The sequence below is a fragment of the Globicephala melas genome, chromosome 11 (genome assembly GCF_963455315.2).
Source record: "Globicephala melas chromosome 11, mGloMel1.2, whole genome shotgun sequence".
NCBI classification, from domain to species: Eukaryota; Metazoa; Chordata; class Mammalia; order Artiodactyla; family Delphinidae; genus Globicephala; species Globicephala melas.
In genome coordinates this window covers 40,968,911-40,992,673 of record NC_083324.2, presented here as the reverse complement: position 1 = coordinate 40,992,673, position 23,763 = coordinate 40,968,911, and the positions used below count along the sequence as shown (strand labels likewise).

The following is a 23,763-nucleotide window of genomic DNA, read 5'->3' as shown; positions in this document are numbered from 1 at the left end:
CAAGATGCACTGGATCTCAGCCTGGCTCTGTGACTAGGGGGATCCTCGCTCCCTACCCCCTGCTTCCCCAGAGCTGAACCTTGAGCTCTGGGGTTTCAGGCTCCAGAAGAGAATGTCTACAGGATCCCCTGGCCCCTGCCAAATGACTCTGCCCACAGCTTCCAGCCCAGAGGCCCTGGAGGCTGGACTGGATCCCTACAGGAAACCCAAAGGAACTAAAAATAATACACAAGGGACAAACAGGATTCTGCAGGCCAGCGTTCATGCCACCATGCGTGGAGGGAACACTGTCTTCCAGGGAAGCCAGGCTGGAGAGCATGGGTGTCCAGAGCTCCGCCACCCCAGACCTGATGGGCCCAACTGGGAGTGGGGTGCAGGAATATATGGGGACCCTCATAAGAAGTAGAAACAGTACTGGACAGTGAGCAGAGCTCTGGGTTAGGAGCTGAAAACTGAGTTTGAGGCCCCAGTTCCTGAGTGACCTTAGGTAGGACACAACCCCTCTCTGGGCCTCAATTCTTCACAAGTAAACAGGGGGAGGAATAAAAAGGTGGAAAAGGCTTTAGCTTTCAGGATGTCCCTCTCACTATGGTGTTTAACACTGGAAAACTGGAAACACGCAAATATTCGAGAATAAGGAACTGAATGAACCAAGTATAGTTGGGTTTCATACAATGTAATTTCACACTGCCTTTAACAACAGTGACAGCAATAATCATAACGACTTGCATTTACTGAAGGCTTGTAATGTGCAGGTGCCATGATACTGTAGTTATACCCATTTTACAGATGAGGGATTGAAGCTTGGAGAGGTTCAGTAGCCCACTAAGAGCTCACAGCTGTCAATATGACCATGACCCATAAGTCTCCATTTTCAGCTTTAATAACTTCATAAGTTATAAAGTATAAAACTACAAATTTACAAGAAACATAATTTGAAAGTTTCATTCCTTATATTTTCTTTATGCTAATTTCATCGTGAATTTTGGATAACTTTAATTTTTTTCTGTCAAGTTTTGCCATCTCCAAAGGGCAAAAAAGGAAATTTAAATAATTAAACTTTCAAATGGTGTCTCTTGTAAGTTTGCAGTTTTATACGTCTGAGGTTATTAAAGCTTAAAACTGCACTAAGCCTTTTGGGCCATCTTGTTATTTTAAGTCAGTTTGACTCCAAAGCCTGCATGACAGTACTGTGTTTGGGGGATGTGGGGATCTAGGATGTTGTATTGGGAAAAAGCTCTGGGAAAAAGGTATATGATAAATAGCATACAGTGACATTTCAGCTGTGTTCAACAGCCTGCTGGGAGGTAAAGCACACTTGGAGCAGAGGCCATATCAGGGGACACTGCGGACACACATGATTGTATTCCCTTTCAGATTTCTTCACTGGGTTTTCCCTACCTTTTGGTTGGAAAGAAGCAACGACACCCTCCCCTCCTGGGCTGAGCTGTCCCATCAAGGAGAGCCAGCTTGTACTCATCACTCCCATAATCGTTAGATCATATAATCCTCCCATCAGCTCTGTGATGAGAGTCTTGCCCTCTGCATTCCATAGGTGAGGACATCAAAGCAGAGAGGAGTAATGGTTTACTCAAGACCACTGTCAGGCTCACTAACCTCAGCCCAGTCCAGCCAGGCTTCTCTGACCCCATTGTCCCTGGCTGGTCAGTGTGGCTCTCCTAACAGATGGCCTGAAGAAATGGCGGGCAGAGAGCTGCAGCAAGTGGTTTGCCTGACGAGGGCAAGCCTGGGGAGTGTGGGGTGGCCCAGCCCACCCAGTCCCCAGACTGCCACCCACTGTCAAGGGTCTTCTCGATGGACCAGCTGTCCTTTGCCAGTGGTTTTCTCATTTTCCTGCCTGCCCTGTCATCTCCTAGCCCTGACGCCTGTAGGTATCCGCAGCTGGCCCCCTCCTCTCTGCTGCAGCCTGCCTTGGTCCTTGCCCATCTACGGCACCACCAGGCAGGAGCCGCAAAAGACTCTGGATCTACAGGGTCCCCAGTTCTGAGGGCAGGCCCAAGGCCCAAAGCACCCCAGCCTGCACAGGTCTCCACTGGTGCCCTTGGTGATGAGGAATGCAGGGGTCCAACACCTGGGCTGCTTCTCAGATTAATAATAATGGAAGGAAGGAAGGAAAGGAGAGAGGGGGAGGATGGATCAGAGGAGTCTCCCTATCGCAGGCCTCCCCGCTCCTCTTCCAAAATCCTCCCCAGGTCTCCACAGCTCCTCCGAGCCTCCCTCCCTCAGTCCCTGGGTTGTCAAGGCTCACTCTGAGGTCAGGACCAGAGTGCAGTGTGGGCCAGGTTCAGTGTGAGGTCAGGGTCATGGCTCAGACTGGAGTGAGAGTCAGAGCTCAGGCTGGGGCAGAGGCTGAGGATCAATCAGAAGCAGAACATGGTCCTCCAGCCCTTCCAGGGGGAGCCCACCCTGTCCTGTGGGGTCACAGATGCTGGCTCCTTCAGGAACCTTCCATCACACCCGCAGCTGGCTACTCTGACCATGCCATCCCCTGTTCCCCCTCTCCCTCCCCCCTGCTCTGGTGTCCAGGGTGACCAGAGCTGCCTCTGGGCAGGAAGCCAGCCCAGAAAGCGCAGGATATCCCCGAGCACCTGTCACCATGGCAACCTGCCTGCCATGCCATTCCCAACACCCCCAATCTGGGTCCAGTACAGTTTTTCAAATTCAGAACGTCAGAATGGGAAGGGCCTCCTAGATCAGCAGATTCCAGCCCCTCCCTTTTGTCCCAAATGAATAAACTGAGGCCGGAGTGGGGAAGGGAAGGTGGGACCTGTCGTTCAAGGACCTGACCCCATCCTGCCCTCCCTCCCACCCACTCCCGGCCCTATGTCGGTCTCGGTCGGGTTAGGGGAGTGCGGAGTCTGGAGTGTGATCTCCGCAGCGGGGCGGGCCCTCCACCCAGAGTGGTGTGGGAGCGGGCAGCACAGGAACCAGACACCGACAATGAATAAATGATGCCCACTCGCAGCCTGCCTGAGACCAGATCGCCACCGCCGAGCGCCGGCTGGCCCGGGGGTTAGTCACCGAGCCAAGGCGGCCCGGCAGGCATCCCTCGGCTCCCCTTGACCTGCTGCCGAGCTGCGCGGAGCGCGCGAAGATGGCGGGGCAGCGGCTAGGCGCGGGGCCGCTCTGGGCGCTGGGCGGCGCCGCCCTGGGGGTTTGCCTCGCGGGGGTCGCCGGGCAGCTGGTGGAGGTGAGGCGGGGCGGCGCGGAGGGGCTCGGGGTGGCTGTCACCCTCCAGGCAGAGGGTTGGGGGGCGCCTTACTGACCAGCAGCTGATTTTTCCCTTCCTCTTGCCCTAGAGGACCTGACTTAATGGGGAGACACAGCTCTATCGCACGTGCTTCCAGGCTGTGGAGGAGACCCAGCCCCCAACCTTAGTGTCCTTGGTCGGATGGGAGGGCACAGCCTCTGATTTCAGGAACATTATTCTGATGGGGGAGACTCACCCTGACCTTAGGGATTCCCGGTCTGATTGGAGATACAGCCGGGCATCAGCGAGTGTCTGATGGGGGACACTCAGCCCCTATTCTAATCTTTGGTCTAGTGAGGTCGAAGGTGGTGGGTGGGAGGCAGGAGGGTGAGGACATCCTTCCTAGAGCAGCCATGTGTTGAGTTAGACTCCATGCTGCACACTAGGCCCTGGAGGGGAGGGGCAAGCAGGGCAGGGCCCAAGGACTCAGGGTCTCACTTGGTCCTGGTGATAACTGGGAGCTAGCAAACGTTTCTGAGCGGGCAAGAGTCATGAGTCCTGGTTTGGAAGGAGAATAAATCAGAAGAGGGCACACAGTTGGGAGAACTGTAAGGAGCTGCTAAGATCGCCCGGGAAGAGGTGAGGAGGACGGCTGGGGGGTTGGCCAGGAGCCTGGCTGGGGCCAGGGAGGGAAGGGTGGGGGCCATCTGCAGCCTCCTTGGCTGGCCCCTCTGTACCCCATTCCTGCTAAGCCAGGAAGGGGAGTCAAAGAGGCTGACCAGACCCAAAATTCTGGAGCATTAGGCTGGAGGGAGAAGGCCCAAGAGGCAGGACAAGGGAGGAGTGGGGTCAGAGCCTTGTAGGCAGTGGCAGAGTGGAGACAGCAGGGAAACAGAAGTGTAAGAGACAGCCAAGCACCCAGGAGAGCCCTCAAGGGGCCGGTGCTGGGGGACAAGACGGGAGAGGGAGAACAGGGCACTTGTTCCGTGGGGTCTGAGGGGACACAGCCCTGAACTGGTGGGTCTGAGGTACATGGAGACAGAGCCCTGCACCCCCTGTTCCTGCTGCTGACCAGGGGGTGTGATCAGAAGGCTGGGCTGGAGTCAGATGTCAGCTCTAGTGTCCCTGTAAGGGGAGCCAGGCTGGCTTGAGCCCCATGGAGTGTACTTGGTCCCCTCACCAGCTGCCCTGAGGCCTCAGGCGCAGAAACTGAGCTGGTCTGGCTGTAGGAGAAGCCTGAGCGTGGGGGTCAACTCACTTCTGAGCCAAGGATTCTTCCCTCAGCCCCCAGGAAAACATCTTCTCCCAGCCCATCAAGGGAAACTGCATTTCAAGTCCATCTGCCTGCCATCTGCCTACAGCCTGAACGAGGCCCTGGCTGAGTCCAGGCGATCCAGGGAAGCACCAGAAAGATGAGCAGGGCTAGGGTCCATGGCACCACCCACCCCACCCACAGGTATCACCCTCCATCAGCCTGTGAGGTTCTGTTGGAGGCCAGGCCTCCAAGCTTGAGTTCAGACCCCTAGCAGTGCCCACAAGGAGATGCCCAACTGTTACCTGTTTCCCTCTACCCAAGACCCCTATGAGGGTGTCTTGAACAAAGCTGGAACAAGAATGTGTAAGAAGTGAGCTCTTGGCTGCCCAGGCTCTGAATCTGAGACCTTTACCGTGGCCCTCAGAATCTTCCAGTTATATAACCCAACTGGGCTAACACACTGAGCCTTAGTTTCAGGGAACCCTGCCACTGCCCAGACCTTGGCCCTGACTCTACAGATGGGTGCCCAACCACATGCATGTGTATCCAACCGCACGTGCCCTATACCCACAGTGCCCAGCCCTAACCCCATATGTGTGCCCCAACCCCACACACATGGGCCAGACCCCACAGACATGTGTCTGAGCCCGCAAATGGGTCCAGGCCCCTGGGATGATGCTGAGGAAGGATATCTTGTCAGCTTTACCACTCAGGTTGTGTAGAGAGCTTCCCAGACACTGCTGGAACCATCCCACTCAGATGGAGAAACCGAGGCCTAGAGAAAAGAAGTCTCCTACCCCAGTTTGCCTTGGTTAAGAGAAAAGAGCCAGGAATCATGTACCACTCCTGGGCACACAGATCCTCTGGGTTACCTGGGACAGGTTGCTGATCCTCTCCAAGTGTCCCCAATACATGCTGAAGGGTGGTGTCCATTAGATGAAGAAGTACCTGGCTTTTGGTAGGTGCCCCATCCATGCTTATGCACCAGAGGAAAGACTGGACAGATGGTTGAGCTGCGGGTTGCTTTTCCTTCCCAGAGAGCTGGAAGAGACTCCTCATGTCTGTCCTTATTTGGTTAATCAGGGGACAAGGCACTGCACAGATGCCCCAGGATCCCCTCTCCCTCCAAGTACTAACCCCCATCCACACCCCTCAGCCAAACTTGGTGACAGAGATAGGGTCATATCCCTCTCAGCCCCACAGGTCATGTATAGGTCTTGCTCCCACCCACCAGAGCAGGGCCATGTCCCCTCAGACTCCCAGGACAGGGTGGTGTCCTACTGGGAAGGTGGGAAGTGGCGCGCTATGCTCTGCTCACGATTGCTCCAGCCGTGCTTACAGCTTTTGGCCTCCAGGTGTCGCTACTGCACTTCAGACATACTATCTAGACCCGTTTTGTGAGGATTCTGGCCTAGCCTGGTCAGAGGCGGTGACTCAGGTAGGACAGGTGACTGCTGAGGCCACCTGGTGGGAGTCCTGGTCAAGTAACAGAGTCACGGAGCCCTGACTCCAGTTCCACACCCCACCCCACACTGGAGGTACATGTGAACAAAGTCCCACAGAGACAAGGCCTTGTCTCTGGCCTTGGTCCTGAGACCCCATCTGCCAGTGTGGAGGAGCCCAGGGCCAGAGCAGGAGGAGAGAAGGGCCCTTGAACCTGACTGGGACAAGCCATCCACCTTTGCCCCTTGGGCTTTGGTTTCCTCAAGCATCAACCCTTGCACTCCAAGTTCCCAGCTCCATGGTTCTGGGGCTTTACCCTCTTCCCGTTCTAAATCTGGAACCTCCCAAGGTCTGAGGCATTGTTTATGAACGTCTAAGACACTTGCTTCTAGGAGATTCTGAAATGTTTGGACTGAGTGAGTGCTTGCTGAGACCTGGGCCTCTCTCGGCCCCGTCCCAGCCCCTGGCCTCTGCCTGGCTCATTCCACTCTCTCCTGACCCACAGCCCAGCACGGCCCCACCCAAGCCCAAGCCGCCCCCGCTGACCAAGGAGACGGTGGTGTTCTGGGATATGCGCCTGTGGCACGTGGTGGGCATCTTCTCGCTCTTCGTGTTGTCCATCAGTGAGTAGCTGCTCCCCCCATCACCGCCCCCTGCCGCTGCCACAACACAGCAGGAGCCCGGCACCGCCTCATCACCCCTCCACCCCCCCGCTCCACCCCCAGGGGCTCAGAGCAGCAATTCCGGGCAGTGCAGGCAGGCCAGGCGCCCAGAGGAGGCCCGCTGTGGTTTCTGGCACCTCCTGATCCACACAAAGTCCCTGTGGAGGGCTGACAGGCCGGTGGTGACCTGAAGTATTCTGCCCGACCGGCGATGCAGCCACACGGCAATTATGGTAATTACAGGGGACTCCACTGAACCAGGACGAAGACGTGTCATTTTTCCCTATCGTTGGCCTCCTCATGCTTTTTCTGCAGTTTGGCCAGCTTAAAACACCCACACCCAGGGGCCCCAGCAAGGCCACCCTTGGCTGCAGCTCAGCCCAAAGGCTCCCCAGACACCCAGCAAATGTGGCTCCCAGGCTGCAAACCCTGCACTGTCAAATACCATTTCCCTGGAACGACTCACCTACCTCAGTCAAAAGCAGGAGACCCCCTTCCTCTCTCGGACCTGGGAGTTGCTTGATGCGAAGTCGCAACAGAAGCCGGTTTGGCATGCTCCCTTCAGTTGTCCTTCCAGAGTTGGGGTCTGGAGTTGGGGAAAAGGGGGCCGAGAAACGCCGACTGGATGGCAGAGGCCGCCAGGGTACACAGCAGAGTCTGACAGAGGTTCCTACAGGCCAAAGGGAGGAGTGGGGCACAGGCAGTAAAGAGAAAGAAAACACACTCCCCCAGCGAAGAGTTCATGGAGGAGGGGTCCTCCAAGCTGTAGATAGGTAGGATGGATGAGTGGTTTTGTGTTAGGCAGCTGGAAAGGCATTACAGGCAGAGGTACAGTGTGGGCAGAGGTGCAAGGAAATGGCCTCCACACAGGTCTCAGATAACCCCCATAAGACGTTTACTGAGTGCACCCGGGTCAGGGGCTAAAGGAGCATTTAAGTCCTAGCTGGAGCTAGCCTGGGGGCAGGGCTGACCAGAAGGGCCCATCCAGATGCGGGGGCTCCAGGGGAGGCAAGGACCTCTAATTTGCATGTGCTTCTCCTGGCACCAGAAGTGCCCTTCCACGCCCCCATGTCTTCCCGGCTGGAGTGGGAGCAAGAGCCTGCATTTTGTTCCTAGCCACGGCCAATGATCAGTCAGGCTTCTGAGTGGAGGCCCCACAGAGAAACAGCTGTGGCTGCAGCCCCAGCTCATGTGTCCAGAGAGGGGAATAACCCCCAGTACCAAGAGGCAGGGTTGGGGGAGGTATCTGCCCTGCAGGGGCCACAGGAGCAATCCAGGGTGCAGGTCCAAGGAGCAGCTCTGGGGCACCCCAAGAAGCAGGGATGAGGGCACCATGGGGCCTCAAGACACACAATGGTTTCTCCAGGGCTCTGCTTGGCCCTAGATGGTAGAAGTACCTGGGGCCACATAGGAAAGTTGCAGTGTCAGGCCCAAAAAGGCACTTGGACCTCAACCACACAGACTGACTTCCTCTCCTAAACCCATTTCCTAGAGAAAGGTAAGGGATAGTCCCAAAGGCCTCTGAGCAACAGTTTACCATTTCTTACCCTCTATTCAGGGCTCTAGGGAGTAGGGAACGCCATCTCTTGGGGAGGAAACATCTTTCCCACTTCCCTGTCTGCTTGGGCCTAGGTGGTACAGCTGTTTGTGGAGCATCACCCCCAGAACCTTGTGGAGAGAGCTGGAGTTGGAGGGGGTACCTCTTCGGGGTCCCCTCCAGCCTGGGGACTCCTATCCCAAGCCCCTGCCTGGGCCTGGAACTCGATCCAAGGAACTTTGTTTCTCTCCTCTTTGAAGAGAAGCAAACAGGCCAGGCTGGGTGGGGCAGGCCTGGAGTGAGGGGCGGTGCTGGAGTCCTGCTCTGACTGCCAATAGCTGTGGCTGAGCTCCCTTTAAAGCCCAGGCCTCCAGCCTTTGCAGAGAGCATGGGCATGGTCCTGAGGAGGCACCTGGTGGGGTAGCTGGAAGAGGTGGTCCAAGCCAGTAGGGTGGAGGTCCAACCTTGGACCTCTGGCATACAGGGGTCTGGAGAGGACCAGAACCCAGGTTTTTGGGTAAGAAAGGCAGACCTACTGCTGGGACCCTTGCACAACTAACCCCCCACCATGTGTTCCTGGATGCTGTTGACACCCCATCCATTTATTCAGGAGTCCAGTCCTGTCCTCAGCCACAAAGGCTTTGAAACCATCTCATTCATTTGTTTTCTCTCATTCTGTGAGTCTGGGGGAGACTCAGTGGGACCACAACATTGGCTGAAGGGGTTGCACAAGATGACCCCAAGGGGTGCTCCAGCCCAGGCCACATGGGTCTGATCTATCTTCCCCAAAATAGGCCTGACTTGTCCGCCTGGCCCTCCTGCCCCTAGGAGTCTGTCAGGAAGTTATGTCTGGTCATCTGATTTATAATAGGAAGCAGCTCCATCCCCTCCCCTGAGGCTGGGGCCAAGGTGGTCAGACTGTAGGGGCCTTAGAAAAATAAACTCAGTCCAGCCGGGTCCTGGCAGCCCTGCCCTGCCCATCCCTAGACAGGCCAGCTCCATGCCCTGGCCAGCTTGCATGGGCACAGCTGCCCTGAGCCAGAAAACCACTCCTGGAATAACCCTGTCTAAGGTGAACGCGCCGGGGCAAGGTCTGTGCCCTCTTTCACGCTCTCACAGCCAGGAGCAGCCCTGGCTTCTCCTCAGGGAGGTTGAGGAGGATGCAGCCATGTCCTCCAGGGTCTGAGGTGCTCTCAGGAGCCTGGGGAGGAAAAACTAGGATGCACAGGAGCCCAGAGGCCTGGGTTAGAAGCACAGGACACCCTCCAGGAGGCTGTAGCTTGAGTCATGGTCCAGCCCACTGCCTGCCCTCCAGGACCTCTCAGTCTAGTCAGAAAGACCCACCAGAACCAGGACTGGTAACACAATATACGGGGCCAGTGCAAAATGAAATTGTGAGCCCCTCTGTTCAAAAATCATTAAGAATTTCAAGGAAGTGACAGCAGAATAACAAACCAAGCACAAGGCCCTCCTGAAAGTGGGCCTACTATGTGAAGCCAGCCCGGCTCAGGAAAGATATTTTGAAAATCCCAGAGCCCACAGGGGTTTTGTCAAAATGTGGAGCCTCCTGAGAGGCTCTCTTGGGTGGGACACACATAGGTAGATGGAGACAGGCCTGAAATTTGGGAACCATTCCTGGGGTGTCTGAGCTCTGGCCCTTGCCAAGCCTGCTCTGTTTCCCCGTAGTTATCACTCTTTGCTGTGTCTTCAACTGCCGCGTGCCACGGACCCGGAAGGAGATTGAAGCCCGGTACCTACAGCGAAAGGCAGCCAAGATATACACGGACAAACTAGAGACTGTGCCACCCCTCGATGAGCTCACAGAAGTCCCTGGAGGTGAGCAGGCCTGGCCCCCAGCCCCGCCACCCTCCGACTCTGCCACACTGGCCAGTTCCTCCATCCTGCCACCCAGAGTTGCCCTATTCCTCCCCTCCACCTGGTTCAGGGAGGGGACCCAGCCCTGTTTTTGGAGACCAGAGCAAAGAAATGGGTCAGAGTGAGGCAGGGAAAACAAGGAGCTATTCTGCAGGTAGGAGAGGTTTGGAAGGAAGAAGGAATGAAGGGCTGGACTGGGAGGCTCTGGTGCAGGCCCTAGGACCCTGTCTCACTCCTGTTGCACCCTTTTTCCTCTGCTCCACAGGTGATAAGAAGAAGAAGAAGAAGGACAGTGTGGATACAGTGGCCATCAAGGTAGAGGAGGATGAGAAGAATGAGGCCAAGAAGAAGAAAGAAGAGAAATGAAGAGAGCTTCCTGGAGGTGGAGGCTGGGGCTAGCTGGCCCTGGGGCTCATAGTCCTGGCCAGAGTCCGGACATCTTAGACTCCAAGCTCATACATGGACCATAGAGGTTGCAGAACACCCTCTCCCTGCTCAGAGGGGGTTGCTGAGGCCCAGGACCCTGTCCTAGAGCCTACTGGGGCAAGGATATGACTTCACTAGGTGTGCTGCCTCCCAGCCTGGACTCCACTCCTGTCACCCCATCCAAGTGGCCACTCAGCAGAGGTGGTCTTGGGCCACTGTCCCTCTGTAGACCCAAAGTGGCCTCTACCCACCCATACATGCCTCTGTCCCCTCTTCTGCCAGGCACAGCAGTGGCTAAAGGGGTAATGGGATGTGGGTTTCCTTCTGGAAGGGGATGGCTGACCCGGATGGGCTAGATGTGAGGCCACACCAGGCTGGCCATGAGGAGAGAGAGGGTCACTGGGGGAAGCAGGGGCAGCAGAAGGTTCTCGAACTTAGCTGGATAGCAGCTCTGGTGATGAGGGGGCTGCCCCAAGCCTGGCAGGGGTTCTGTCCCAGGGCAGTGAGCAGAGGGAGACCAGAAGCAGAACCCCCAGCATAGCAGATACCGAGCTCTAAGCAATGGGTACACTTGTCTTACACGCTGTGATGCAGCTGAGGCTGCTGGAGGGCCTAGCATGAGGCCCATGGGCTCAGGGCTAGGGGCTGCAGGGGTGCAGAAGGCTGAGGCCAGTGGGCCAGAGAGAGAAGGGCCCCATCTTGGGAATACAGGGAAAATTTGAGAAGCCAAGGGGGACTTTGGGTTTTTCTGCTGGCCCTTTCTAGGCTCAGCTGTGGTAGCAGGTGTCAGCACCCCAGGAGATCACCGCAGGGGGCAGTTAGGGATTGAGGTAGCAACCAGCCTTCCACGTGCTGAATATAACAGCCCAGAGCTTCCTCTTCCATTCTTAACAACGGTGCCTAAAAGAAGCACTGCTAGCCAGAAGGTGAAGGCTCAAACTTGACCTGGGGACTGAATCCTTGGGGAGGGGAGATGCAGAGAAGGGTTTCTAGATGGCAGCGAACATCAACTGAGGTACTCAGACCTGGGCCTGGAGACTAAGGAGACACCGGAGATCTCCGAGCCAGGGGGAGCTGCTGGCAAAGCTGACGCTGACTCTGCAGCCTGCAGAGATTTGTAAATAAAGCTGAGTGCCTTCTCATACCCGAGTGACCTGAGATGACCCCTCAGGATGCCCCATCCCTGGAGCACTTACGTGGAGGGTGATGCAGTGATCGATGATAGGTGGTGTAGGCCAGGCTGACGTTCCCTCTCCTGACTTTTCTCCCAGCCTGAATTCAGATGAGCTGGAGGGAGAGGTGGTGGCCAAGAGGCAGAGGGTCAGCTGCAGCCAGTGGGGCCTAGCCCTGAGGCAGGGCAGCAGGACCAGGGAGGAAGCTGCCTGCTCTCCACTTGCCTCTGCTCCACACCCTGGGTTTCAATAAGTGGGTGCGTGGGACACAGAGGAGTCAAACCTGGATTCTGATCTGGACCTGGACCATTATTACACAAGAAGAGGGAACCAGGCTGGCATGGGGGAAGGAGCATGGGGTCTTACAGCCATGAGGGAGCAGAGAGATTACAGAAGGCCCTGCTGTGGAAGCTGAGTACTCACTGCGCCACCAAGTGGGAACCCTGACTCTGCCCTTGGGCTCCAGCCTATGGGCTTCTCATACATATGGCTGTGGCAAAGATCATTCTACTCATACAAGCCAGAGCCCTCCTGTTGGCTGGGCAGCAGAAGCCCAGAGGAGCAGGAGCCACTATAAGTCAGAGAAGCAGCTGGTAATGCCTGGGGTAAGTCCAGGCCCGGGCTACATCTGCCCTGCCAGCTGCCTCCCTGACCTCTGACCTGGGCCTCCACTAGCCCTTTATGGACAGGCATGTCTGATGATGGTGGGGATAATATCTGATCCCAGTGGGCATCTGCCCCAGCCTCCAGACAGGGGACAGGGCTGGAAGGTCAAAGTCCACTACAGTGCTTCAGGGCAAAAACAGGGTATGTTCCAGCCACCGGCCAGAAGATGGGCCAAAGTCAAGGAGAACACACTTACCTCCCCAGCCCAGACAGAGCTGCACCCTTATTCCCAGCCTCACATTGCGTCCTGGCAGCTCCAGCTTCAGCCTGACTCTCCATCATCTGACCCCAGTATCTAGGCCCTCCATCATCGGACCCCAATATCATCCCTACACACTCCCTCCACCTTCTGTGGTAGCCACCCTGAACCTTTGGATGGAGGCAGATCCTGGGGCTCTGTACTTTTCAGTATAAACTGCCCATCCCACCCCTGTCTGGTTTTCTCATCTCCCACTGGAGCAGGCCCAGGAAGGAGGAAGCATGGGGAAGAGAAACATTTAATTGAGCACCTAGTCTCTGCCCTGCCTTATGAGGCTGTGAGAGCTGCACAGAGGGTGAGGAGGGGCCTGGGCAAGGGAGGGTGCACCCAGAGACAACGGCACGAGTGTCAGAGGACAGCGAGGAGGTTGAGGGGCAGCAGGAGTGCCAGGAGCAGGGCCCTGGATGGGGCTGGCAGCGTCTGCCCATTGAGGCGTTCCCACTACTGGCAGGAGGAGATGTGTAGGTAGATGGGCAGGGCCTTGCTCTTCTTGCAGCCTGGGCCCCAGCTCACCATTCCCACCAGGTACCATATGCTCTCCACAGGACAGGCCAAGGGCTCACCACTTATCTCTTGTGGGGAGGGGTGGGGGAAACAAAAAAAGGAGGCCAGATGTAGTCCAAGGGAGACTTAATCCAGCTCAGGAAGAAGCAGGGTGCCCTCACATCAGACCTTCCCTGCAGCCCCCGAGTGTCACATAGCTGAGGGGGTGCCCTTGAGGTCCTGACCCAGGAGATCTTCCTCAAAGGGCTCCACCTCCCATCTCTCTCTTGCCAGTTCTCCATCCCCCATCTCTTTAATACCCACCCTCCATCTTCCCACTGCCTCCCATTCTTCTCCCTCATCTCCAACCTCCATCCCCTCTGCCCATCTCTCTCACCCCAACCTTCATCTCTTTCCTCCCAATCTCCATTCCTCATCAAGTCTCCCCTCCCCCATCTTCCTATCTTCCCCCTCAGTCAGCCCTGCTCATCCCCATCCCCTTCCCCACCTCCCCGAAGGTCCTGGCTTCCCTGTTCCCCCAGCCCCATTCCTGGCCAGGTGCCCTTGGAGGCAAGTGAGCAAGGGGGAGAGATGCTCACATAGCAAAACTGTTCCTGTTGACGTCCTTTGCAGAAATCATCTGGGAGTTGATGATCTGAATCAGAGGGGATTTTGGAGAACCTGTGGTAGAGGCTTTCACACTCCGTGCTGTTTAGGATAGTGACTTCCTTATCCTGGATGGTCCTGAACTGGGGCCACATACCTGTGGGACAGGGGCCCCCATTCAGGCTTGGCGGTTTCGCTCCTGCCCACTGCCGCCAGCTTTGTGTCCATCTTCCCTTTGTTCTTCGCCACTCCTCTAGCCCCTTCTCCTTGCCACACAGCAGCTCTGGAGATCTCTCCAGGCATAGGCCACCCACCACTCCAGTTGATGCCTCCCAAGGGCCCCTTGACATAGAGACCTTGGGAGCAGGCTACCCATGATCTGGCCTTGTTGGACCTGGTCTCACATCCTGCAGAGTACTATCCATTGAGTCCATTCTGATCTCAGCATCTTGGCTCTTGTGTTCCTTCTATCCCCAAAGCCTACCAGGCCCATCTAAGGTCCAAATCCTGCCTTTTCTTCAAGCTTTCCCCAAAGGCCTACTTCCTTCTCTAAGCTTCCCTAGACTCCCCTCCGTGGGTCTCAGGCACTCTTTACTCCCCTCCCTGTTCTCTCAATTGTATCTCTGTCCCTAGTCTGAGCTCCTAGGGGACAGGTGACTTCCAACCATTCCCAGCCATTCCTCAGATAGGCCATGGAAGGCATGACAAAAAGCCACCCCACCCTAGGCTGGAGACCCTGTGGGTGCTTTCAGGCAAGCTGGCTCTGTGAGGCCACAAGGAAGGGCGCCTCTCTTGTGGGAAAAGAATAGGGGTTCCCTGAAGGAAATGGACATTCCTAGGGCTCATAAGGAAATGGTCCCTTGGACGGCCCTGGGACAACACTCCCGTCCTGCCCTTTGGGCTCCTAAATTGGGATGATGAGCGATTGAGGGCCACTGCTGCAGGAGGGAGTCATGAGTGGACCCTCAGTGACTCCCACCTTCTGGGTGCAGATTGCCCTTAGCCAGCCACATGGGATCTTCTGGGGAGCCTTTTACAGACACAGAATCCTGCTCCTCTCACCTTGGCTGTTCTGCTTCAAGACACGGATGCCCTGGGATTGTGTGCAGACAGCAAGATACTACTCTGTGCCCCCTCTACCTTCAAGGAAGTCCTATTTACAACCCTGGCCTGGGTCTGAGGGTTCAAGGGCAATCTGGGTCCCCTAAGGCCTAAATGGCCATGATACATTCACTGCTGAGACCCTCAAAGGGAAAGAGACCTCAGAGACGAGAGCCTGATGGGGGTGGGGATGGGGTCCCTGGGGGAGGTGTCTCAGAAATATCTGCCCACGGTAGACCCTGGCCTGCACCCAGGTCCTCTCCCACACCACCCACCCTGCTGTGGGGAGGCTCCGACTCACCATCAACCCTGGGGAGTCCCCAGCCTGTCACAGTGCAGAGGGCGTGGTCCTTTAGCGCAGAGTCCAAGCCAGGCAGGCAGATGGGCCAGACATACTTGTTGTAGTTGAGTGGCCGCTCAAGCTTAAGGAGGGCAATGTCATTGGCCCGGCCGACCCCGGACCAGTACCGATGGGACCGATAATGGCTGTTCACGATGACATGCTGCACCAGGACGTCGACAGTAGACTTGGATATCTGGTCAACCCATGGACTCCCCACCCACACTGAATAGGTAACATCACTCCTAGGGGAACAGCAAGGAGAGTCCTCCATCAGCTCCAAGAACCCCACCCCAGCCTGCACCCCCTACCCTCCACCACACTGTTGCACCCTGAGCAAATCCAGGTAGGCCACCCACCTGCTTCAAGCCCCAGAGCCCACTCCTCACAACAGATGTGAAGGGGGCCCTGCACACACACTGTGTGGTCCAGTCCTCACAACAACCCGTCATTTTATGGAGAGGGAAAATGGGGCTCAAGTGACTGACTCAAGGCTACACAGCTAAGAAGTGTGGAGCTGGGACATGGACCCAGTTTTCTCTGGCTCCAAACTCTGGACTCTGTCCAGCATCCCATGCTGGGCCCTGGAAGTGACAGAGACCTTGTGCAATCAGCGCTGCCTTGCCCTCCAGCCTACTTTCTCAGCGTGTCCCTTAGGCTTGGAGCTCGCTTCTCCACTGGTCAGCCCTCATGGCCAGATGTGACCCTCAGGCCGCTCCCTGGCCCCAGAACATGGGCATGCCCACTCTCTCATTCCCACCCTGAACAGACTCCCCTGTGAGCATCTATCTTCTTGTCTGTCTTCCCCAGCAACCTGAGAGGAGTGGTGCAGCCCTTTTCTGCCCCCAGTGCCCAGGCCAGGCCTGGCTTCAAAGAGTGCCGAGGCTGTTGGCTGAATGAAGGAAGGAATGAGTAAGTGAAACAAAGGGTGTGGAGCAGAAGAATTAGGACATTCTTTCTGCGGATAGGAGGAAGGAGGCCTAGACAGTGGCTGCAAGCCTCCGTTTCCTATCTATGGAATGACTGCACAGGACTGGAGGGGGCCAGGTGAGGGGAGGAAACCCCCGGCTCCCAGGAAGGAATCTGCAGGACTCATCCCCCACCTGCTCAGAGCTAGGGTGAGGTGGGGCTAGGACTATGGTGTCTGCCACTGATGGGCCAGCTGGCAAGATGACTGGGGCCCTGGTGGCTCCAATGACTTTCCACCCATCCATCTAGGCCCCGACTCACTGGATCATGCAGTGGGCCACGGTCAGCACCCACTCGGAGGCAATGAGGGTGCCTGCACAGATATGTGCCATTGGCCCGCACACTGACCATCCACGGTCACCGCCGAGCCATGGCCTCCGGATCCCTGAGGGTGGTGTCCCGCTCATAGGAGAAGCCACAGGCTAAGGAGGAAAACGAAAGGAGCCTGATAACGAATGGGCCCTTCCAGCTACATTCCACAGCACCTCTCCCTCCTCCTCCCCTCAGCCTGATCTCCCACCTCTCTAGATGGCCTGCACCCATCCAATGATTCTCCTTCTTCATTGGTCATCACATAATGATGTTGTTCACATGAGGACTGGGGTCTCCAGCCTCAGAAGGGCCTCAGCACTCCCCAGGTATCCCTCTCTCTGGTCCCACAGCTTAGGCCCCAGGGCGTTCCCAGCTGACCAGCCTGGTGCGCCACTAGCTCCTTTGTCCTGGTCAAGCAGACATCAGCTCTGGCCAGGCCCTTCACAAACCCATCTGTGTTTCCATCTGGTTCCCTTACTTCAGCCAAGGAAGACCCCTCCCCCTCCTCTAGGATCCTTCTCCTGTGATTCAGTGAGAGAAAGGCAGGTGACCTAAGAGAAAAATGGGTAGTGTGCAAGAACACATACATCTGAGGACGAAACCCCAATAGCAAACAAATGCAGAAGCTCTTCAGCCCCATTAGTCCTCAGGGAAGTGTGGACTTAAGTCACAGTGAGGTTCTGCTCACCACCACCTGCCAGGCAAAACTAAATATCCCTGATAACAAGTGTTGGTGAGGAGCAGGGCCCCAGACTGTTCACTCACTGCTGGAGGGAAGGTCAATGGGTGCAGTCACCCTGGAAAAGATTTTACAGAAAAAGTTCTTTAAACTGAAGATGCACATATCTAACACCACAGCAGTCCCGCTCCTACGTGTTCCAAATGGACTAGAGGATCGTGAGATCAATGTAAGTGGGCTGTCACCAGCGGCTGTAAAGGCTAACGCAGGAGAGGGAATAGCACAGCAGGGTGCAGCTGGGTCCTGTGTGTGACTTTCTGCGACAGTTAAATTCTGTGCACTCAGTTCCAGGATGAGAAGTATTTCTTATGTGGGTCTTACTTCAACATGCTTGGAAGCCACTGATGGAGAGAATGCCTTGTGGGTGTGCCCCGAGACACACAAGGGAAGGCTCCCTGAAGCCATGCTGGAGACCCCCTAAGGCCTTGGCTGGGAGCCTGGATCAGGGACTGGGCCGGATGGAGAGGTGCTGTCCCCATAGACCATCAGGGAGGCAGGACATGAGCACACCCCAGGCTCCCCCCACCTTCCTTGCCTCCTACCTCGACAGCATGGGAGGCCTGGCCCACAACAGGTGCTCAATAAGCACTGGTAAAAGGAAGGTCCCCTCTCACTCTCCGTGCCCCTTCTTCCGCTGCCCCTTAAGGTCCTCAGGCTGCTTGGGCACCCTCCTCCCAGTACTCACGGGAAAGGAACTCATCCTCGTCGGCTTTAGAAGCACAGTACTGCAGGGTCCTGGGCGGCTGGCTAGTGGCAGCCTGCCGGGGGAAGCGACGTCCGCCTGAGGGACAGGTGGCACTGGGGGCACAGGGGGCGTCAAGGTCGGCGGGGGCATCCGTGGACAGTGCCCCCGGCACTTTGCCAGCGCCCAAGCAACCTGTGGAAGGACGCAGAGGATCAGAGGTGGAGGCCAGGCCTGTGGGAGGAGCGGAGGGGCGGCACTCGCGGGCCGCAGCAGCAGCAGCAGTAACAGCAGTAGCATCAGCAGGAGCCCGGCGTGGGCAAGGGCGGACGTTCGGGGGCTGCGGGGGACTGCGCCAGCCGGCCAGCGGCCCACACCAGAGCTCCATCTCCGAGAAGCAGCGAATAAGCCTCGGCGCTCCTCTTGCGATGCCGCTCCCGGGGCTGGCCCCACGACGGCGCCCCCCATTGGCAGCCAGCGGCAGCTTCTTTGGTGTGGTGGGCGCGGGTGCTCCCGACCCCGTCCGCGCGGCGCCCCCCAGTGGCCCCCCCGCGATGGTGCTCCTGGTGTCCCAGCCGCCCTCTGTCTGGCTTGCTGGTGCTCAGGACTGCCTGGCTTCTGGCCACGCCTCTGCCCTCCTGGGACCCCGTGTCTCCCAGTCGGCCTGGCCCAGCAGTTTCCTGGAGTCCCTTAACCTCACCTCGGCCGGTTCTTGCACCTCCTCCTCCGGCAGCCCACTTCCATCCCTACCCGGTGAGATGAAGGCCCAACCCCTGGGGCTGGCATCCGGGATTTCCGAGCCGTCCCACCTGCCCTCCAGCCTGGTAATTACGGTGGGGCCTTGCCCCAGGGCACTGAAATTAAGCAGATTAAAATGTTTTCAATAATAATTTTGCAAGAGTGCATAATTTTAAGCACTGTCGCCATTCAGCACATGCCCTTCCCTTACAGATCCATCTGCTTAGAAAGATGACACAGGTGAGGTTTCCATAAACAGAGAAAGAGGGATAGTAACCATTGGGCCCTTCTGGAGCAGAAGGCCACTTGGTATGTTGGAATTTGGGGAACATTTTGATGGCTCAGTGACACAGGTGGATAATACAATTAAAAAGTAGTCTGGGGAAATCCTATGAGAAGCTTTGGTTCAAAGCTGTTGGAAAATTCTAGCCTAATAAAAGGTAAGGTGAAAGTTAAATCAAGCCAGGACAGTCTAACATTTGCCAGGTCCTGCTGTCTTGGGAGAGACGATAGGGCTGGCCATTCAGTACTCCAATCTCCTGCAAACCACACCTACTACACTCTGGACCCCAAGGGCAAGGGTAGCTGGCCACTGTGAACCTGAGGCCTACCAGGTCTGAGGGGGTGCCCATGCTACCTTCCACAAGGGTGGCAGAGCTCTGACCTCTCAGTCTGGCTAGCTTGTGCCTGTCCTTCCTCTTCAGAGTATGATGGAGGTGACTAAGGCAGCTCAGGAGCTCAGGGTGCCGTCACCTCACACAGTCACCTAAGCAGGCACTCTGCCTTGCCCCCCTCCCTGCCCCCCATCATCACCCATCCCTGCCAGGGAGAGAGGAGGAACCAGTCAGTTTCTGTAGACTCCTAGGGTGATATGAGGGCTTGGGAGAGACCCACATGTTCTGGAACCAGGTCCACAAGTGCAGGTCTGGTCATTGTGAGTTTCTTGGGAAGAGGCCAACCCTCACAGTAAGGCCTGAGGGAAAACTGTTGGGTCAGAGACCCAGGAGAGAGTCATGGGGACTTGGGAATTGCTGGAGTGCTGGGATGACTAAGCAGCGAGTGAGATCACAAAGTCCAGCTCCATATTTGGCAGAAGAGGAAACTGTAGCCCAGAGAGGGGAACATGATGAGCACAAGTACAAGGAGGACTATCAGGGAGGCTCCCCTGAGAGGACAGCCAGGCCTCTTGGGAGAGGGGAGGCTTTGAAGGGTCTGGCCATAATCAAGAAGAAAGATGATGACTTCAGTGACACAAAGTTCAAGAGCATCTTCACTGAACAACTGAAAAAACAGTGGCTCTGGGACCCTCCCCCAGAGTACTCTGCCCTGATGTCCTGTGCTCCTCCAGCCTCCACTTCTCCTGAGGACAGACAGAGGGGAGGAAGAAGTGGCCTCCGGGAGGGACTGCCCTGGAAACATCACTCACAGGAGCCACGGGGAGCCCAAGGAAACCAGCAGAATGTAGCCAGTGAGGAAGACCAGGTTCAGGAAGCCTGGCCCGGCCCTACTGACGAACCTCACATCACTGATCTGTTTCTTGATCCAGTCGGTGAAGTGGGAGGTGCTGGTGTAGATGCCCGGGAAGCGGTGCCGGCTGCAGCTAAAGCTCCAGTTCAGCACCCCCACCTGAATCCAGGTGTGGTTCACTTGGCAGACAAGGGAACTGCCAGAGTTACCCTGTGGAGGGGAGGAAGGGAGGCATAAAGGAGGCAGCAGGAAGGCCTCCCTGCAAGTCCTGGACAAATAAACTTGCACCTTCCGGGGCCATATCCTTAGCACGAGCTGTGTTAGGCCCGTGCTGTCCCTGATATCAACGCATGGCTATGAACTTGCTCTGTGACTTGGAAGCACTGCACTGGGGCCCAAGTTCAGGATCACAATGGGCTCTCTCTGCATTCCCCTGCTAACTCTCTGACCATAACTGCCGGTCCCCTCCTCTGCCTTCTCTTTAAATCGTGGTGGGCCTCCAAGATGTTGCCCTTGACTTTCTTCTTTCCTACAATCCTGCTTACAGAATGAGCCATTTGAAATGCAAACCTGCCCCCTCTCTCTTTGTGCAAAGCAGGTGCATGTATAAGAATAATGTTTACAACAGCATACATCAAAAAGTAGTAGCTGTTATTTCTCCTGATGGTGGGTTTATGATTTTCTTAAAACTTTCTTACATTCTTCTGTATTGTTGAAAAGTTTTATAAATCTGAAAAACAGCTCATGCTCTCCCTCCCTCCCTCCCTCCCTCCCCCACATATATGTATATTTTTTCTTGTAGTGTAAACCAAGATTTATAAGACATAATCTAATGAAGAGTGCATAAAACATGTAAGGAAAAAATAATAAAACTATACTTAAGAACACAAAAGAAGACCCACATTAATGTACAGATATACCGTTGTTCTTAGATGAGGCAACTTAAAACAATGTAAAAAAGTCAGTTCTCAACATTTGGCTTCCTACAGTATGGAAGACTAGATCCCCTTTCCCACCTTGCTGAAGATAACTAAACCTGTGAGATTTTAAATGCATGGGTGAGCTAGCAAGAAAATAAAGACTCCTCAGAGTGCAAAACCCAAGGGAGGGCTAAAACACAGAGCCGTCAGCAAAGCCCAGAAGATGACTTTTGCCCCAAAGCCATAGGCCAAACCCAGTGAAACTGAGCTTTGGTTTTCACAGCCTCATTCATGGGTGCAGAAGACGAAAGGCAAAACCCAGGGCCTGCCCAAGGAGGGGAGCCCAAGAGGAAACCTCCTGCAAAAAACTATACCTCCCAGAAAGGACCACACCTTCCGAGTGACGATAAACTAGGAACACCTGCCCTCATGTGAACTTGCAACTTGAATTCACACTGTCTGGGTGGTTAAAAAAACTTGAGCCAAGAATGTCATTTAAAGAGGTCCTGGGTTGGTTTTATGTCCAGGTATCTGGCAGAAGCAAATATAGATTCTGACTGAAGGAACCCACTTTCAAGCCATGCTTCAGCGAACTCCCACAAAAAAAACACTCTAAAGAACATGTCCTCTTAGAACATCACCCTGCACACAGGGAAGCTGAGGCACCAAGAGCAAATGCCAGCCAGCAGAGAAAAACCAAAGCAGCATCAGAGCCTTCCTGGTTTGAGATTCAGTAATCATCACATGGAAGCCTCCAAGTTTCTGGTAATGCACTATTTTATAGGCTTGGTGCTGAGGGTATTGGTGTTGGTTGTGTTATTCTTTATTCTCCATACACATTTTATAAATATTCTTTTATCTGTATTCAACAGAGAGTGAAAGAGTCAAAAATTATAACAATGTCAGTTCCCCTTATGTTGACCTCTAAAGTTCAAGCGATTCCAAATAAAATGTCAGCAGGATTTTTTCAGGACCTTGACAATCTGATTCTAGAATTGATATTGAAGGATAATAGTCCATGAATTCTATGACAGGTTTGAGAAAAAAAGAGCAAATTGGAGAGGCTGGGGACTGGAGAAACATCTAAACAGAGTTAGATCTATTTCAGAGCTATAATTATAGAAACCACGGTACTAGCATAGAAACTGAAAAATAGACCAATGGGGCAATGGAGAGCCAGCCAGATGCCTGCAGGTGGAGGAAACTTGGCACATGCTCCAGAAAGTGTCATGACTGAGAAAGGAGGTCTCTGCTGTAGATGGTGGAGAAACTGATGGAGAAAAATGAAGTTGGACCCTGCCATAACAAAACTCCAGAGGAAATAAAATTCTAAATGTGAAAAGTGAGACAGATAAAGCTAATTAAAAATGTAAGGCCATGACTTTATGACTTGGGATGAAGCACATGTTTTAAAATAAGATAAAACCCCACAAACCTGAAGAGGGCAAATGTGTTAGGCTTAATTACATCAAAGTTAAGACCATCTGTTCAATGAAAGACACCAAATCTCATTGAAGATAGATGATGAATTAAGATAGGGCATTTTCTCTGTCTAAAACCAACTAGAGGTCAATTTTAGCCTATCTAAGGAAACCCTGAAAATTAACAAGCAGAGAAAGTGAGTTGAGGGAGACTTGAAGGTTTCCATGTCTAGGCTGACCCAGTTGTCAGCTCCCAGTGTCCAGACCCCCATGCTCCAGAGGAGGGAGATGGAGTAGGGCTTGGCAAAGTTTAAATCAAATTGACTTTTATGTATTCACTTATTTTTTGGTTGCATTGGGTCTTCATTGCTGCACGTAGGCTTTCTTTAGTTGCCGTGAGCAGGGGCCACGCTTCGTTGTGGTGCCTGGGCGTCTTATTGAGGTGGCTTCTCTTGTTGCAGAGCACCGGCTCTAGGCGCGTGGGCTTCAGTAGTTGTGGCACGCGGGCTCAGTAGTTTTGGCTCGCATGCTCTAGAGTGCAGGCTCAGTAGTTGTGGCACACAGACTTAGTTGCTCCGCGGCATGTGGGATCTGCCTGGAGCAGGGCTCGAACCCGTGTCCCCTGCATTGGCAGGTGGATTCTTAACCACTGTGCCACCAGGGAAGTTCCTATCAAATTGATTTTTAAATTGAGACTTATAATACGACAAGGTATTTAATAACTGAAAGTAACTGAAAATTATGAGCTCTGCCCAAAATGATGTTTGGAGAAGGGAAGAAGATTTGACACAGGGCATATGGGGGCAATGACTGGAAAGAATAAAACTATTTAATGTGGATTCTCGAACAAATTGAGATTCCTCAACAAACAAATACAGGAGAGGACTGCAGCACAACATCATTTATGCAAAGTGAAATATACACATAGCAACACTACGCATTTTTCAAAGATACAGACTTCTTTAAAGACATGTATTAAACAGATTTCAGTAGGGGCCTTTTGTGGAGAGAGAAAATGGAAGATGAAGGGGAAAATCAAGCCAGTGATAATCAAGCTAGTGATAGAGATATGGTTGACTGGACTCTGGCAATCCAGAGAAAAAGAGAACTCAGAGGGAGAGAGAGAGAAAATAGAAGAGAGAGAGAAAGATCTTGTAAGTGGACATTCTCTTACCACAATGAAATTAAGCCAGACTCCAGTAACAAAATGTGAACCACCCCCATCAAAGAAAAAAAAATTAACTTTCAAAAATGTTAAAGTAAAAACAGAACTAAAATCTACAGTTAGAGTGTAGAAAGATAAGAAGGCCATACATTGCAAAGCCCATGGGATGCGGGCCTGAATTTCACACAGAAGAGTCTTAGTCTAAATACTTTAATACCAAACAAGAGAGAATGAAAATAAATTATTTATTGTCATCATCAATTATTTATCACTGCACATTCAGCTGAAGACACTTGAAAAGGAATTAATAAAGA

At 54.3% G+C, this 23,763-nt stretch overlaps 2 protein-coding genes across 4 annotated transcripts; one reads left to right on the top strand and one right to left on the bottom strand.

Annotated features, from left to right (window-relative positions):
- The first annotated feature begins 2,627 nt into the window (after positions 1–2,627).
- TMIE (transmembrane inner ear) lies at positions 2,628–11,551 on the top strand. Of its 3 annotated transcripts, none has more exons than XM_030845408.3 (4): positions 2,628–3,211; positions 6,415–6,532; positions 9,795–9,944; positions 10,249–11,551. In XM_030845408.3, the coding sequence occupies exons 1-4, from the start codon at positions 3,116–3,118 to the stop codon at positions 10,347–10,349; spliced, it is 465 nt and encodes a 154-aa protein (XP_030701268.1). In that variant the 5' UTR covers positions 2,628–3,115; the 3' UTR covers positions 10,350–11,551. The 3 variants fall into 3 exon arrangements, with proteins under 3 accessions (XP_030701268.1, XP_060163652.1, XP_060163651.1); XM_060307669.2 differs by lacking the exon at positions 2,628–3,211 and adding an exon at positions 3,664–3,850; XM_060307668.1 differs by lacking the exon at positions 2,628–3,211 and having other exon boundaries at positions 6,313–6,532.
- Positions 11,552–12,854: 1,303 nt separating this feature from the next.
- On the bottom strand, positions 12,855–18,038 carry PRSS50 (serine protease 50). Its single transcript, XM_060308649.1, is given in 8 exon segments — positions 12,855–13,076; positions 13,585–13,654; positions 13,656–13,752; positions 14,998–15,281; positions 16,267–16,332; positions 16,334–16,427; positions 17,742–17,933; positions 17,999–18,038. Coding segments are annotated over 8 exon segments (1,065 nt in total).
- Between the last annotated feature and the right edge of the window lie 5,725 nt (positions 18,039–23,763).